This window comes from Zasmidium cellare (genome assembly GCF_010093935.1).
Source record: "Zasmidium cellare ATCC 36951 unplaced genomic scaffold M409scaffold_96, whole genome shotgun sequence".
Classification (NCBI taxonomy): domain Eukaryota; kingdom Fungi; phylum Ascomycota; class Dothideomycetes; order Mycosphaerellales; family Mycosphaerellaceae; genus Zasmidium; species Zasmidium cellare.
The window spans coordinates 1-12,755 of NW_022987040.1; the positions used below are offsets into that span (position 1 = coordinate 1).

General features: G+C 44.8%; 4 protein-coding genes across 4 annotated transcripts; 2 read left to right on the top strand and 2 right to left on the bottom strand.

The window, feature by feature from the left end:
* Nucleotides 1-4,728: 4,728 nt before the first annotated feature.
* On the top strand, nt 4,729-5,633 carry M409DRAFT_31088 (uncharacterized protein; the record flags this gene model as incomplete). Its single annotated transcript, XM_033810192.1, has 2 exons — nt 4,729-4,958; nt 5,009-5,633. The coding sequence occupies 2 exons, from the start codon at nt 4,729-4,731 to the stop codon at nt 5,631-5,633; spliced, it is 855 nt and encodes a 284-aa protein (XP_033659281.1).
* A 1,182-nt stretch (nt 5,634-6,815) lies between these two features.
* M409DRAFT_33184 (uncharacterized protein) lies at nt 6,816-7,518 on the bottom strand (the record flags this gene model as incomplete). Its single annotated transcript, XM_033810280.1, has 2 exons — nt 6,816-6,876; nt 6,926-7,518. Coding segments are annotated over 2 exons (654 nt in total), but the record flags the coding sequence as incomplete, so codon positions are not given.
* Nucleotides 7,519-8,161: 643 nt separating this feature from the next.
* On the bottom strand, nt 8,162-9,511 carry M409DRAFT_31090 (uncharacterized protein; the record flags this gene model as incomplete). Its single annotated transcript, XM_033810193.1, has 1 exon — nt 8,162-9,511. One exon carries the CDS (start codon nt 9,509-9,511, stop codon nt 8,162-8,164), a length of 1,350 nt encoding a protein of 449 aa, XP_033659283.1.
* Nucleotides 9,512-11,386: 1,875 nt separating this feature from the next.
* On the top strand, nt 11,387-12,049 carry M409DRAFT_61697 (uncharacterized protein; the record flags this gene model as incomplete). Its single annotated transcript, XM_033814843.1, has 1 exon — nt 11,387-12,049. The coding sequence occupies one exon, from the start codon at nt 11,387-11,389 to the stop codon at nt 12,047-12,049; it is 663 nt and encodes a 220-aa protein (XP_033659284.1).
* Between the last annotated feature and the right edge of the window lie 706 nt (nt 12,050-12,755).

Consider the following 12,755-nt stretch of genomic DNA (forward strand, 5'->3'; position numbering starts at 1 on the left):
GTTAGAGCTCGTTAAAAGGAGAGAGTCGGTAGACTACTAAAATAATCTTAAGATAGAGGTTTAGGTATAATTATAAACTAAATAGTAAGATTAAATAGTAAGTTAAACGCTATTATAACAAGTATAATATCGTTCCTATATACTAAGGAGATTCGTCCTAATCTATATACTTAGTATACTTAGTTACTCTATTTACTCTACTACTTAGTTAGAGCGTAGATCTCGACTAAGTAGTCGAGGCGGCTAAGTTACGTAGTACTTAGTTACTAAGCCGTGCACGGTTCCTAGCGTGTAAGAACCGTAATATACGGGTTTAAGCGCCGTTATTCTCGCCTACTTAGCTAGCCTCTATATCTTCTTTAGGTCTTTTATAATATCTACTATAGTCTATTACTATATTACGCGAGTATTCTTCTATATCTATCGCTTCTTTAAGTTTATTATAATCTAGTATACTATATAATCGATATCTAAACTACTCTAGATCTATTATCGTTATACTCTTTTTACTCGTAGTATTATATTAGTATACTTAACGGTCTACCTACTTTATATAAGTAGTGAAAGTTAGGTCTTTAGTATTATATACTCTATCGTATCCTAAATTACTATTTAAAGCTATTATACTTTCTTATCTAAGTCTATATAGCTAGTACTAGAGACTAGGCTAAGATCGTTAATCTTTTATTATAGGGTCTTATAGACTTTATCCTAGTCTACTCTTTTCTACTATAGATAGGCGGGCTTTTTATTAGGTTAGGTAGATATTATTATTTTAATTAAGGTAATAACTAGAATATAATCTAAGTCTAAGTTAAGCTCCTCGTAAGGTCGGTATTACTATATTTGTCCTACTATATAACTAGTTATAAAGACAAGGTCGAGGGTATTTATACTACGTTAGGTCCGCTATATTACTAAGCCTAGTAGTAGGGTTAACTATAGGTCCGCTATAGTTATAATATCTATAAAATCTTCCGCTAGCGTATATTACGTTAGTAGGAGAACGCCTCTCTAGGATAGATAGTATAGATTAAAGTCTCTAAGTAGAAAATATTAGCCTTCGCTAGCGAGCGCTCTAGGGAGCTAACGAAGTACGCTAAGCTCTCGGCTCGAGGTTAGATTTAATAGCTAATTATAATAGTTATAGATATATAAAGTATAGGCCTTTATACGGAACGTAAGCGTTAAAAGATTAGCTAAGTATTCTTTCGTTTCCTAGCTATTCTAGTCGAGTACTTTACTTACGAAGAAGTATACTCTTGTATCTTTATAAGGTAGGTAGACGAGATAGTAATTTAGCGAGCGTATCGTTATTAGTATTTATAGGTCTTTTTATAGTTCTTAGAGTATAATTACGTAGTATATCTCTAGGTCTACTACTTAGAAAAATACGCTTATAACCTAGTTACGACTTTTATTAACGTTATACTATATAATATTAAGTACCGTTAGTACTCTACTTATCTTCTATTATAGAGTTAGTATACTATAATTCGGGCTATATTATTATCGTAGGGCGTCTACTAAGTCCCTAACGTTTCCGCTTTTCTCTAATTAGGAAGTACTTTCGTTTCTAAAGTTCTATAAGTATCTACTCTAGCTCTTATATACTACGTCCCGCTATTATTTTATTCGTCTAGCTATACTAATTTAGAGTAATAAGTCGAGCTTAAGTTCCTTTTACTTTTACTATTTTTCTTAAGCTATACTCTATACTCTAGGCTAGGTATCTTCTATTATAGTTTATATACTTCGGCTCCTCTTTTCTTATATATTCCTACGTTTTATATAATATCGTATAGTACCCGTACGTATCTACTTTATAATAGTTTGTAGCTATATAGCCGTATACTTAGTACTTAAAATACTATATAATACGGAATTACGAGTTATAGTATTTAGCTATATATAGCGTAAAATTACTAACGAGGCTTTTATAGATAATCTAATTCGCTATTTAGACGTCTATAAACCCTAGTACTAGTATAGAGTATTTTTTCTTAAGTACGTAAGCCTATTATAGCTATTTCGCCTATACGATTTTAAGTCCTAAATATAGAGATTAGTTCTACTTTTATAACTTTACTACGTTACTCGGCTTACTAGGATCGATCGATTTAATTAGGATACTATATACTATAACTTAGTATAGCTGTACCGTCGCTATAGTAGAGTTTCCTAAGTACGTTATCTATTTCTATTCCCGAAGTATTTCTATCTTTACTCTTTTACTATTAAAGTATAGCTAGATATCTCTACTAGGTAGCTTTCGGGCTACGACTACTACTTTCGCCTCTATATAGCTTTACTAAACTTTTTATATAATCGTCTTATTTAATAAACTAGAAATAATACTTCTCTTTTCTAAATTAGGGATCTAGATAGTAATTTCGCTCGTTTTATATAGTAGTAGACTTTGTAGCGCGGTCGCCTATAGTACTATAACCGTAGCTTATACCTATATTTATTATAGCGATAATAGTAGAGTTAGGAGCGCTTTAACTATTTTATATACGGCCTATATCTTATATAGGACTACTAGTAGACTAGATAGCTCTTCGATCTACTAGAGAAGCTTAGTAAACGCGCTTTTAGCGACGTCTAAAATATTATATATTAGTACGCTTAGAAGCGACGCTAGTCCGTCTAGCGTATCTAAAGCTATATTAGCGATATCTATATCTAATAGTACCTTTTTTATAGATATCTACGTCGTTATTTAGAGGTTAGGTTAAAGTTAATACTATCTATAGATACGTCTTAGCTTAAAGCTAGTTTCTTTAGGCTACTATATTCCTATATCCTATATTATCTCTTATTAGTTCTTTACTATACTTACTTTAAGATAGCAAGTTTATCGCTGTTCTCGTTACTATCTTTTCTATCTACTCTATCTTTTTAATTTCCGTTAATTTAATTCTTCCTAATAATTAATTAATTAATTAATTAATTAATTAAGTCCTACTTAGTTTTAGCCGTATTTTAGTTAGCGGCTATATCTAGATATAGAGGGTTAGCGAATAGCTAATACGATACCGAGCGAATTAGTACGTCCTACTTTACTATACTCTATAGTATAACTAGCTATTCTTTCCTCCCTACTTATAATCTATCTTTCTAGACGACTAATATATATCTCTAGAATTAAATACTCCCTCTAATATTCTCTAGTATACTCTATATATTATATAAATAAAACTTTATTTTTAATAACTTTCTATTATAGCTCCTATCTATATACGACTATATATCTATAGTCTCTCTCTAATAGAGACGTTATCTATCTGTTATATCCCTAACCTCTCTAGACGTATATTTATTCTTTAATTTTATTCTTCCTCTACTTTTAGTAACTCGTACTAGGTTCCTATATAGCTATATATATATATATATATATACGTTAGGTTAGTAACGCTAGTAGTAATACTTTTTTCTCTATAGCTCTATAAATATAATACTCCGCTTATATAAAGTATTAAATTACTAAGTATAGAGCTCTCTCTTAAATCTTTTTAGACTTTATTAAGTATACTAAGAGGTAACGAGTCTTCTAATATAATTAGAGGGTAATAGTAGTCTATAATATTATATAGTACTAATTATAGTATACTAGATATCTAGTATTTAATTCTAGAGTAAGATAATACTATTATATTTAAGGGCTTATTAATATAGGACGTTACTAATATTATTAGAGTTTTAATAGATAGTAAAATACCTATCTACTACTATATATTATAACCGTAGTATTATAGGATATTTAGGCTTAGTTATAGTATCTATATTACTAAAGATTAATACTATAATACTACTGTTATCGCTAACTTCTAATAATACGTCGTGTTAAAAGTATACTCGTAGTATTTCGTCGACTATATCTACTACGACCGCGACGGTAACTCTATAAGTATTATTCTAATACGGAGGGTCGCGTAGCGACCTACAGAGGCCGTCGCGGCCGCAGGCAGACGTGTAATACACCGTGATACGACTAAGTTCCAAAAAGTGAGTTACTCGCTATGTTCGTTGTTTTTTTTCGTAGTTCATGAGGAGCAGGATGCGTGGGATAGACACGGGGGCGGGCGGCTGAATCCTGCCAGCCTGGCCGTCAGCTTGGGGACCATGTACTTTTTAGGCAAATCCTGTACCAGCAGGCCGCCAATTTTGGTTCAATCACTGCTTGAGCTGCATTTCTTGCCCTTTACGAGCCACTCAGTGATTCGTTGGCTCGGATGCCCAGCTCAACATCATGGATCGTTGAAAAGTCCAAGACTTCCTTTACTGTACACACCACGAATCCTGGGCTGAGCCCTCCTGGTATGATTCGTGCAGAACTTGTACTCAGCTAATGGTATCTCTGTCTTTAGCATGCAATTAGGTTCTACGTTGTCCACATGAGGATGGTACGCGGGGAACTTTAACCACGTGTGCCTGAGATCATCCAAGTCGGAGGGCGGATCTCGTGGAATCCATCAGGTAAATACGCCTACTTCGGAGCTACCTTTCCTTCCGGATGACGCCCTTGACGAAAGGCTGAAGCTACGATGTAAGGAGGGCGATACTACGGTCATCTGTTAGGGCAGTGTGACCAGCCGTACAAAAGCCCAGCGACCTTCTCACTACATCTCATCGTCTGCTCCCCCATCGACACACCGGACTGTCACTATGTTCTCTAAACAAGAAGTGTGGCTCATAACGGGCTGCAGTACTGGCTTCGGCTGGTAAATGAGCAAGCAACTCCTTGAGCGAGGCGAGAAAGTCATAGCCACCGCCCGTAACATCGACTCGATCAAGCCATTGAAAGAACTCGGGGCAGCGACTCTGCAGTTGGATGTTACCGCGGGCTTTGATGAGCTGAAAAGTAAGGTCGAAGAAGCCGTTTCTTTCTACGGCAGGATAGATGTTTTCTTTGCGAATGCGAGCTTTGTGCATTTTGCCCCGGTGGAAGAGGCAGAGTATGTACACAACGCTACATATTTGGGACGAGAATTGACATGTCGATCAGCGTCGAGAAAGACATTTTCCGCAGCATGAACACACTCACCTTCGGCGTAACAAACATACTCCGGTCTTTGATGCCACACTGGCGCAAGCAGAAATCAGGCTTCCTCCTCGTCAACAGCTCCTACACGGCCTTCTGGAGCACCGTCCCAGGCTGCGGAACTTACATGGCCGCCAAAGCCGCATTGGACCGTCTCGTCACCACCTTTGCCGCAGAGATCGCAGACCAAGATCTCAACATCCGCACTTTGACCGTCCATCCAGGACACTTCCGCACCAACGTCACGCACCCAACCAAGTACGACTTCGATCGTCCGACAACGAGCTACAACGGGATCCTTGAATGGGGCAGAGGGGCGGTTGTGCAGATGTATGGAAACCAGCCAGGCGATACGGGCAAGGCGTGTAAGGTGATGATCGATCTGGTCAAGGGCGAGGGAGATGCGAAAGGGAAGACGCTGCCGCCGAGTCTGCCATTGGGGACTGATGCTTGGGAGACGTGTGTACAGGAGACGGAGGCGTACTTGCAGCGGCTCAAGGATTGGGAGCATGTTATACGGTCGACGGATGTTGTTCCTGGGTCCAGTGCGTGGGGCGAGCAGATGAACTTGCCGGATCAGAGCAAATGATGAATGTGGTTATGGGTCGTTCTGCAATCGAAGTTCGTATCTCTTACCTTGTCTGATCCAACTCCGATATTTCGTTCTGTCAAGTTGTCAGCTTCGTGCTCTTTGCAGTTCACCACACAATGCCAAGCAACATGCTATCAACATTCAGCACTCCAACATGGCATTCAAAAGAATTGGCGTTGTGGGAGCGATGGGTAGGCTGGGTAGTGAAGGTCAACCTCCTCGCAAATCTGGGTATTCAATGAGCTGGAAGTTGCTGATGCTGTCGACAGTCACCAAAGCTCTTGTTGATGAAGGCTTCGATGGCGTCGCATTCTCTCGACGTCAGAACTCAAAAGTCTGTAAGATGTCTCAGTAGACTTGAAGCTGATTTAATAACAATTGGTTCCTGTGATACAAACACAAAAGCTGCAATTGCTCACTGGATTTGATCTGATTGCGTCTACCAATTGTGAGGACTCCATTGAATAGCAGTCTGTACTTCTCCACTGACTTGAACCGGGTCACACCGATATGGACGAACAACTCAAGCTCATCGAGCATGCGGAACGAGACGGCGTGAAACCATTTGTTCTTGCAGACTTAGGCATGGACCATCGCCTCTGGATTCTTCGACTGCGTCATCTCGGCCATGATCACCATCGACAAGAGTTCTGGCAACATCGACGTCCACGGCACCGGCAAGAAAGTGTATCCTTTCGTTCGTTGATATGGTCTTGAGCGTGCTCTTGCGGAGACATTCATTGACCCGCAGAGGTACAAAGATGACTGGCTGCTTTTTGCGGGTGATTGGAATTCTTCGGACGAGATTGCTATGAAAGTGCAGCAGATGTCTTCTGTACCGATGACGGTTCGACATGTGCCGACAGATATGACTACTCCGCATTTGCATTTGATAGAGAATATGGAGGGGAGTGTCTTTGACAGGGACATGCAGACAAGCCTGCCACTTAAGCTGGCGACTGTTGATGAGTACATTCGGGAGGTGATGGAGATATCTTGAGCATGCATATCAAACTTGAACAATGGTAATCGTCCTTCTCAGACTGTCTTCAGAGCCCACCATGCGATCGCAGATATTCCAACAACAGTTGCACCTGCTGTGATTTGAACATTCCTCCACGCACGTCCAAACCTGTCCGCGGTGATTCGAAGTTTCTCCTGCTCAAAAGCCGCGGGATCATTCCCTCGCGGGAAGTCGACCTCTGGGACAGCTTTCCCAAGAAACGAACACAACGGCTCCCTTTGAAGTATCAGCTCAAGTCCGCTGTTAGTTGCAGTAGATGCCTCACCATCCGTCCTCGACCGTCCATTCAAGACATCTGTCCTTCGCTTCCGCCCTGAGGTTGGCATAGTGGTTTTCATATCCTTCTTTTCCTCGGTGCTTGAAATCGCCATGATAATGGATATCCTGCACTCTGCAAACGAGTCGTCTTGCCCAGTAGGCTTCAAATTCGAAATGGCAGAGGAAGGAGTACCACCAATTCGTTACCAAAGGGTCGACGGTTTGATAGTAGCTCGCATACCAGTCATCCACGTTTTTCCGATGATTTGTAATGATCAAGGCATCGGGGTACGCACTTAGAAGCTCTGAGGAGAGTGCACTGCATGGCAGATCCGAGACCGCCTCGCAGTGACCGATAATTCCATCGAAATCCCCGGCGGAGAAATCTTTTCTCCCGGCGATTTTCTGTTCTAGCAGAGGCACCCATTGAAGAACTTGATCCGGATGTTTGAGAAAATCAAAGCCATGATAGACGTGGTCATAATCAAGGATTTCCAGGGCCCTTTTGAGGGACTCCGTTCCAGTCCTTGACAGGCCAAGTGCAAGGACTTGGAGTGGCTTGTTGCGCTGGCTTGCTTGAGCCTTTGGCGGAGAGAAGATGGTGCTAAAGATGAAATCCTTCATTGTGGACGTATAATCTGGAGAGGAGCTCGTCGAGGAGATCTGGGGTTTGTTATGTCGCTGTCGCTGTCGCATCGTTCCCGTTTTGCGCACAGCCTCGCCGCTACTCTGAAAATGGCAATCGCTGTGAGACAAGTTTAGACGAGGTGGGGAAGGATCTTTTCAGCTTGGCTGTTGGTGCGCACTAGTCTATTGCTCTCAAGAGCCTCGAGAGCTCTCGTTCTCTTTATCGAGCGCTGCTGGCCCCACTCCCGTGTTGGTCCGTTTATGCGCTCCCCCTGTATGGGCAGAGCTTCCAAAGAGCCTTCCGTCTGGTCGTTCGGCTAGGTCCCGTACCGAGCGCTTCCGTCGTAGAGTTCCGGCCATGGTTCCTTGGGTCCTGTGACAGTGCTTGCATACGTGAGCGTAAGAACTACGCTAACTGTCAGGGGCGTTGCCCGGTGACATATCTGGAGGCAGCCTGCAAGTATATGCCGGCCCGTGCGTGGCACGAAGAGAACTTCCGGGTCTGTTACTAGCTCATGCAAGCGTTGGGTAGGCTATCTATGCGCTTGTTTAACTGGCGTTGCTAATGTGCACTGAAACGCGCCCCAAGCGTCCCTTCAACCATGATTTGACCCCTTCACAGCCAAGCAAGCGCAGCGAAGGAAAAAGGCAACAGAGCATCCCAACTGAGATAATGGAATTGAGCCCGGAAGTTGGTCTCGAGTTCTCGCCATCTCTGGCTCGCCTTGTGTTGCTCACTATGCTGGTACCAGCGTAGCGCGAAGAACACTGGCGCTCGAATAGCCTGGGCTTTCGCAACATGTCCGCCGGCAGTAGCCACCAAATAATGCATCGCATCTAAAAGCATCTCCACGGACTCGTTGCTAGCAAGTCTTTCCTTCCTCGCACTTTGTCCATTGCTCCTCAAAAGTCTCCATTGAGACGTGGAGACTAGCAATCGAAGAATCCGGTGAAAAGTGAACACAAGAACAGCGGTATGGGAGCGTGTGTCTCCGTGAGATGAAACGTTGGGGACCTCTATTTTCGAGCGGCCGTCGATGTTGCACTCAAATTGCTCCGACAACAAGTTGAGCCCCTTCTCAACAGCTTGCAACTGCGAGAAGGTTTTGAGTCGCATCGAGATTCTCTCATCCTTGCATGCAGCGCACAGGCTATCAACAGTCTCCAACAGCTTGGACAATCTTATCGCGAGCCTTGTAAGCTTGTCTAAGGTGCCGATGCGGCCAACGTGCATAGCGTCTGGAAAGCTGTCTTGGGACAGCGCGACAGCTTTGCGCTTGACAAGAGCATACATCAGAGCCACATGACAGAGATACTTGGCAAGGCCTGCAATGTATTCTGTGTGTCCGTCCAAATATTTGCTTGCCTGGAACACAGCTTTGATACCCAGAATGTGCTTCTCCCACGTCTCAAGACCCGACGAGATGCTGTATAGCTCGCAGCTGAGCAGCGCCTGGGCTGCGCAGAATGCGCCCACAGATTGATGTTCTTTATGGCTCAACTCTTGTCTCAAACTTCGAAGGGCGCTGGCGTACTTTCGAAGACCCCCCATCGATACTTGGTGATTTCCGATCGCCCCACCAAAATGGAGAAGCATGAGAGCGTCGTTCGCAAGTTGCATTGGTGCGTTGGCAGGCGCGCACCAAGCATCGACAATTCCAGCAAGTCGTGTGTCTACTTTCTTCGTCATGGGGAAATAGCCTTCCACGAAGTTTGCCGCTAATGCGGTGCGGTACACGTTTGTTTCGTTGAGCAAGTCATGTATGCATGCCTGGGGCAGATTGGTTGCTTGCCGTGCATGACCTGGGGTCATGGACTCGGTGTCTGACTGGAATCTTTCTTTCGTCGACGACTTCGCTGATACTCGTTTTACGGGACGCTGTGCTGCTTGCGAGCGGATGCGCTTTTTCTCCTCCTCACCTTTTACCACCATCCTCGAACTATACCCTGACAAGTCGGGCTTCATCTCGATGAACAACGACATCGCGACTGCTCGTGCCGCTTAAGATCTCATTGAAGATCATACAAGTAGGCTTATGATGAGAGTAAGACAAAAATCATGTCAGGGATGATCATGCGAATGAGTCTGTGACTTCTGTCCAGACCGGCCCGATAAACGTCGCTTGCTTTACATTCATATCCCGATATAGTTCCCTTCCCACACTATCTTTTGTGTTACGCGTCAACTTGACTCAGCACAGAAACAGAGCATCGGCTTGGCCCTACTAATCTCTGTTCGCACATCCGAAGCCCCAGAAGCGATTGCTTAGAATTGGAATGACAAGTGAGGGAAGTCCGCTGCGTCGGATTACCCAATGCGTTTGGTGCAGGGCCCAAAGGCACTTCCAATTAACCCTACCTGTGCTACGTGGCTTAAGTCCAGGATGGCATCGAAAGCGTTTAGCTGATGGGCGAAGCAGCGAAAAGCACGAACACAGCGAGTATTTTACAGTACTGTGGTTTTGGGAAATCAGTTGTATCACGGTGCGGAATACGTCTGCTCGTGATCGCGATGGTTTCTGCAGCTCGCTACGCGATCCCTGCAGGCTCACCGTCGCGGCTACGGCAGACACGGACTGCAAAACACTACGAGCACGCTTCTAACACGACGCGTGGACCTGAGTCGGCGGCGACGGCAGCATCATCGACTCGATCTTCAGCGATACGGACGCGATAACCGAGCCCAAACACCCTACAATACTATAAACCCCCGGCAATGTTTGCGACGCCCTGTATCGACGGGCCCTCGAACAGAACGGTATTATCTCGCTCGCGAATTGAGCAGACACCAGGCATGCTACGATCGGTGCCACACAATACTGTGGAACAACAGACAGCCTCACCTATTGTCGCCCCACAACCGTGTCGGGAAACTCGTCACCTCTCGTTACACCCGACAAGGACTGAGGAGATTCAAGAGGGAGCTCTCATGCTCAGTAATTCGACGCCTTGCACGAGAGGAGCGCTGCGCCTGTGGAGCTGAAGGAGAGATAGTGTAGTTACTAGCGTCACCGACCCGACGCATATATACACACACGGCTACATAGGAATCTAGTGAGAGGTAACGAAAGTAGATAGAGAACATATTAAAAGAACAAATGCACGCTCTAAGGGTATATGGGCATATCGGACAGACGACGTCTCTTATTAATAGGAGACTGTAGGTAAACGGTCGCAGAGATGCAGGAGCTACAGCAGAGGGTTACTGAAACAAGCTTCCATTTGTACGACACACGGACAACACTGGAGAAGCACAAGATAAGAGGGATAATTCATTTCTAGAGATATATATTAGTCGTCCATAGAGACAGATTGCAAGCGGGGGGAAGGGGACAGCTGGTCACACGTTTGGTGTGGGATATGTTAATTCGCTCGGCATCGTGTCGGCTGTTACCCCACCCTCTGCATCCGAGCATAGCCGCTGCGGCTGAATCCGTGTAGGATTTAACCACCCAACCAACCAACCTGCGGTCATCCGTGGCAGCTACAGGCGGGCGCAAGAAAGATGTCAAACCCTGTCGTGTAAACAAAGGAGGTGATTGGACCGCGCCCACCAATCGACCACTTCTAATTGGATGTCAAGCCTGTTTGAAGCTGCCGATGCAGGCAGGGGTTGACATCTGTCTTGCTCCAGCCTGTAGCATGATGATGCCTCCGTCCGTCTTACGCACGCCAGGCCAACGTTTCAGCTGACAAATACCAGCCTCACGGTAGGCGATCTCAGCCGCACATTTATTTTCTCTACCTTACATCACTAAGCCCTTCTCACGAACGGGAATGAAGGAAGCGTTCTTGTTCTGGAAGCGATCTTAATCCAGACTTTCTTGTTTTCACGACCAACATGCCTCTCTTTCAACCTCTTCAAGTCCCGCGAACAAAAGTCTCCCACCTGAATCTGATAACCTACGACAATGACAGTGCCATCAACGCGTTCTATAGATCCGGCACGGCGTACTTCGGCAAACAATCCGTCCCACCAGACAACAAATGGCCCGACGGCACACCCTCCTTCATGGCCCCGATCTCGCATTTCCACCTCCTCCAGTCCGAAACTTTCCACATAAAATCTGGTCGCGGTATATGGTATCTCGCCAACAAAAAGATAGAGTTGGGCGAAGGAGAAGACATCACGATTTCACCCTGCATTTCGCACCGTTTCGAGAATATGTCAGGGAGTACAGAGCCGCTAGTCATCGAGTATCGGTATGATCCGCAGAGGTTCGCGATGGAGGAGAGATTCTTTCGGAATATGTTGACGTACCTGGATGATTGTCGAAAAGTTGAAAAGCAGCCGAGTTTGTTGCAGTTGTGTGTCTTCCTTGCTGGGGCATGGATGCCGGGGGATATACTGCCTGTGCCGACAGTCGCAGGGGAGTATGTTAAGTGTTTCGTTAATGCGGTCTTTATGTGGGTACTTGCGGCGATTGGATGGGCGATTTTCGGTTATAGGATTAGTTATAAGGAGTACTACGATCCGGGGGCAGAGAGGAACAAGAGAAGTTGATTGAGGCGGGAGAAATAAGTATGTAACTTAGACAGCAAACAGGGCAGATCGCCGGAAATGAAATGGCATTCTTGGGTACCAACTCTAATATCATGTCACAGCAAGCGTCATATACGGCTGACGCCATGGACATGATCGACTCGTTCTCATACTCGATGGAAATCCCGTAAACGTACTATTGGGAGATTCCAGAGCCTTACCAACTAGCAAGCAAAAACAAAGGCCCAACTAAGTGCAAAGGAAATATTCGCCCTTAGATTCGAACTAAGGTCCTCCAATTTTCGCAGCCTCGTACTTATCACTGCCTGCTTGACATCTACACGCACCTGTCCATGGCTTTCTAGGACTCCGAAAATCTCGTCTCGAGATGGTGGTGAAGTGTGAAGTTGAGGGTTCCAGCCCATCGCGGCGCAGAAGAGGCTCATGTGAAGCGAAGTGTTTTCGCTGTTGTTGTAGGCGAACTCTGCTTGCGGCAGTAGCATTGCCCAGTCGTCTTGGGACTCGCAGCAGAATATGCGGAGGTACTGTTCGACGACCTGGTTTGCTCGTTCAATTTGTCCATCGGTTCGAGGGTGGAAAGCGGTGCTTAGCCTGCGAGCCACATGCGACTCGAAACAGAAGTCGCTCCAGAATTGGCTCGTAAACACGGGGCCACAATCGCTTAGTATCCCCCTTGGGATACTAAAGCGTTTCACTACTTCGTCAC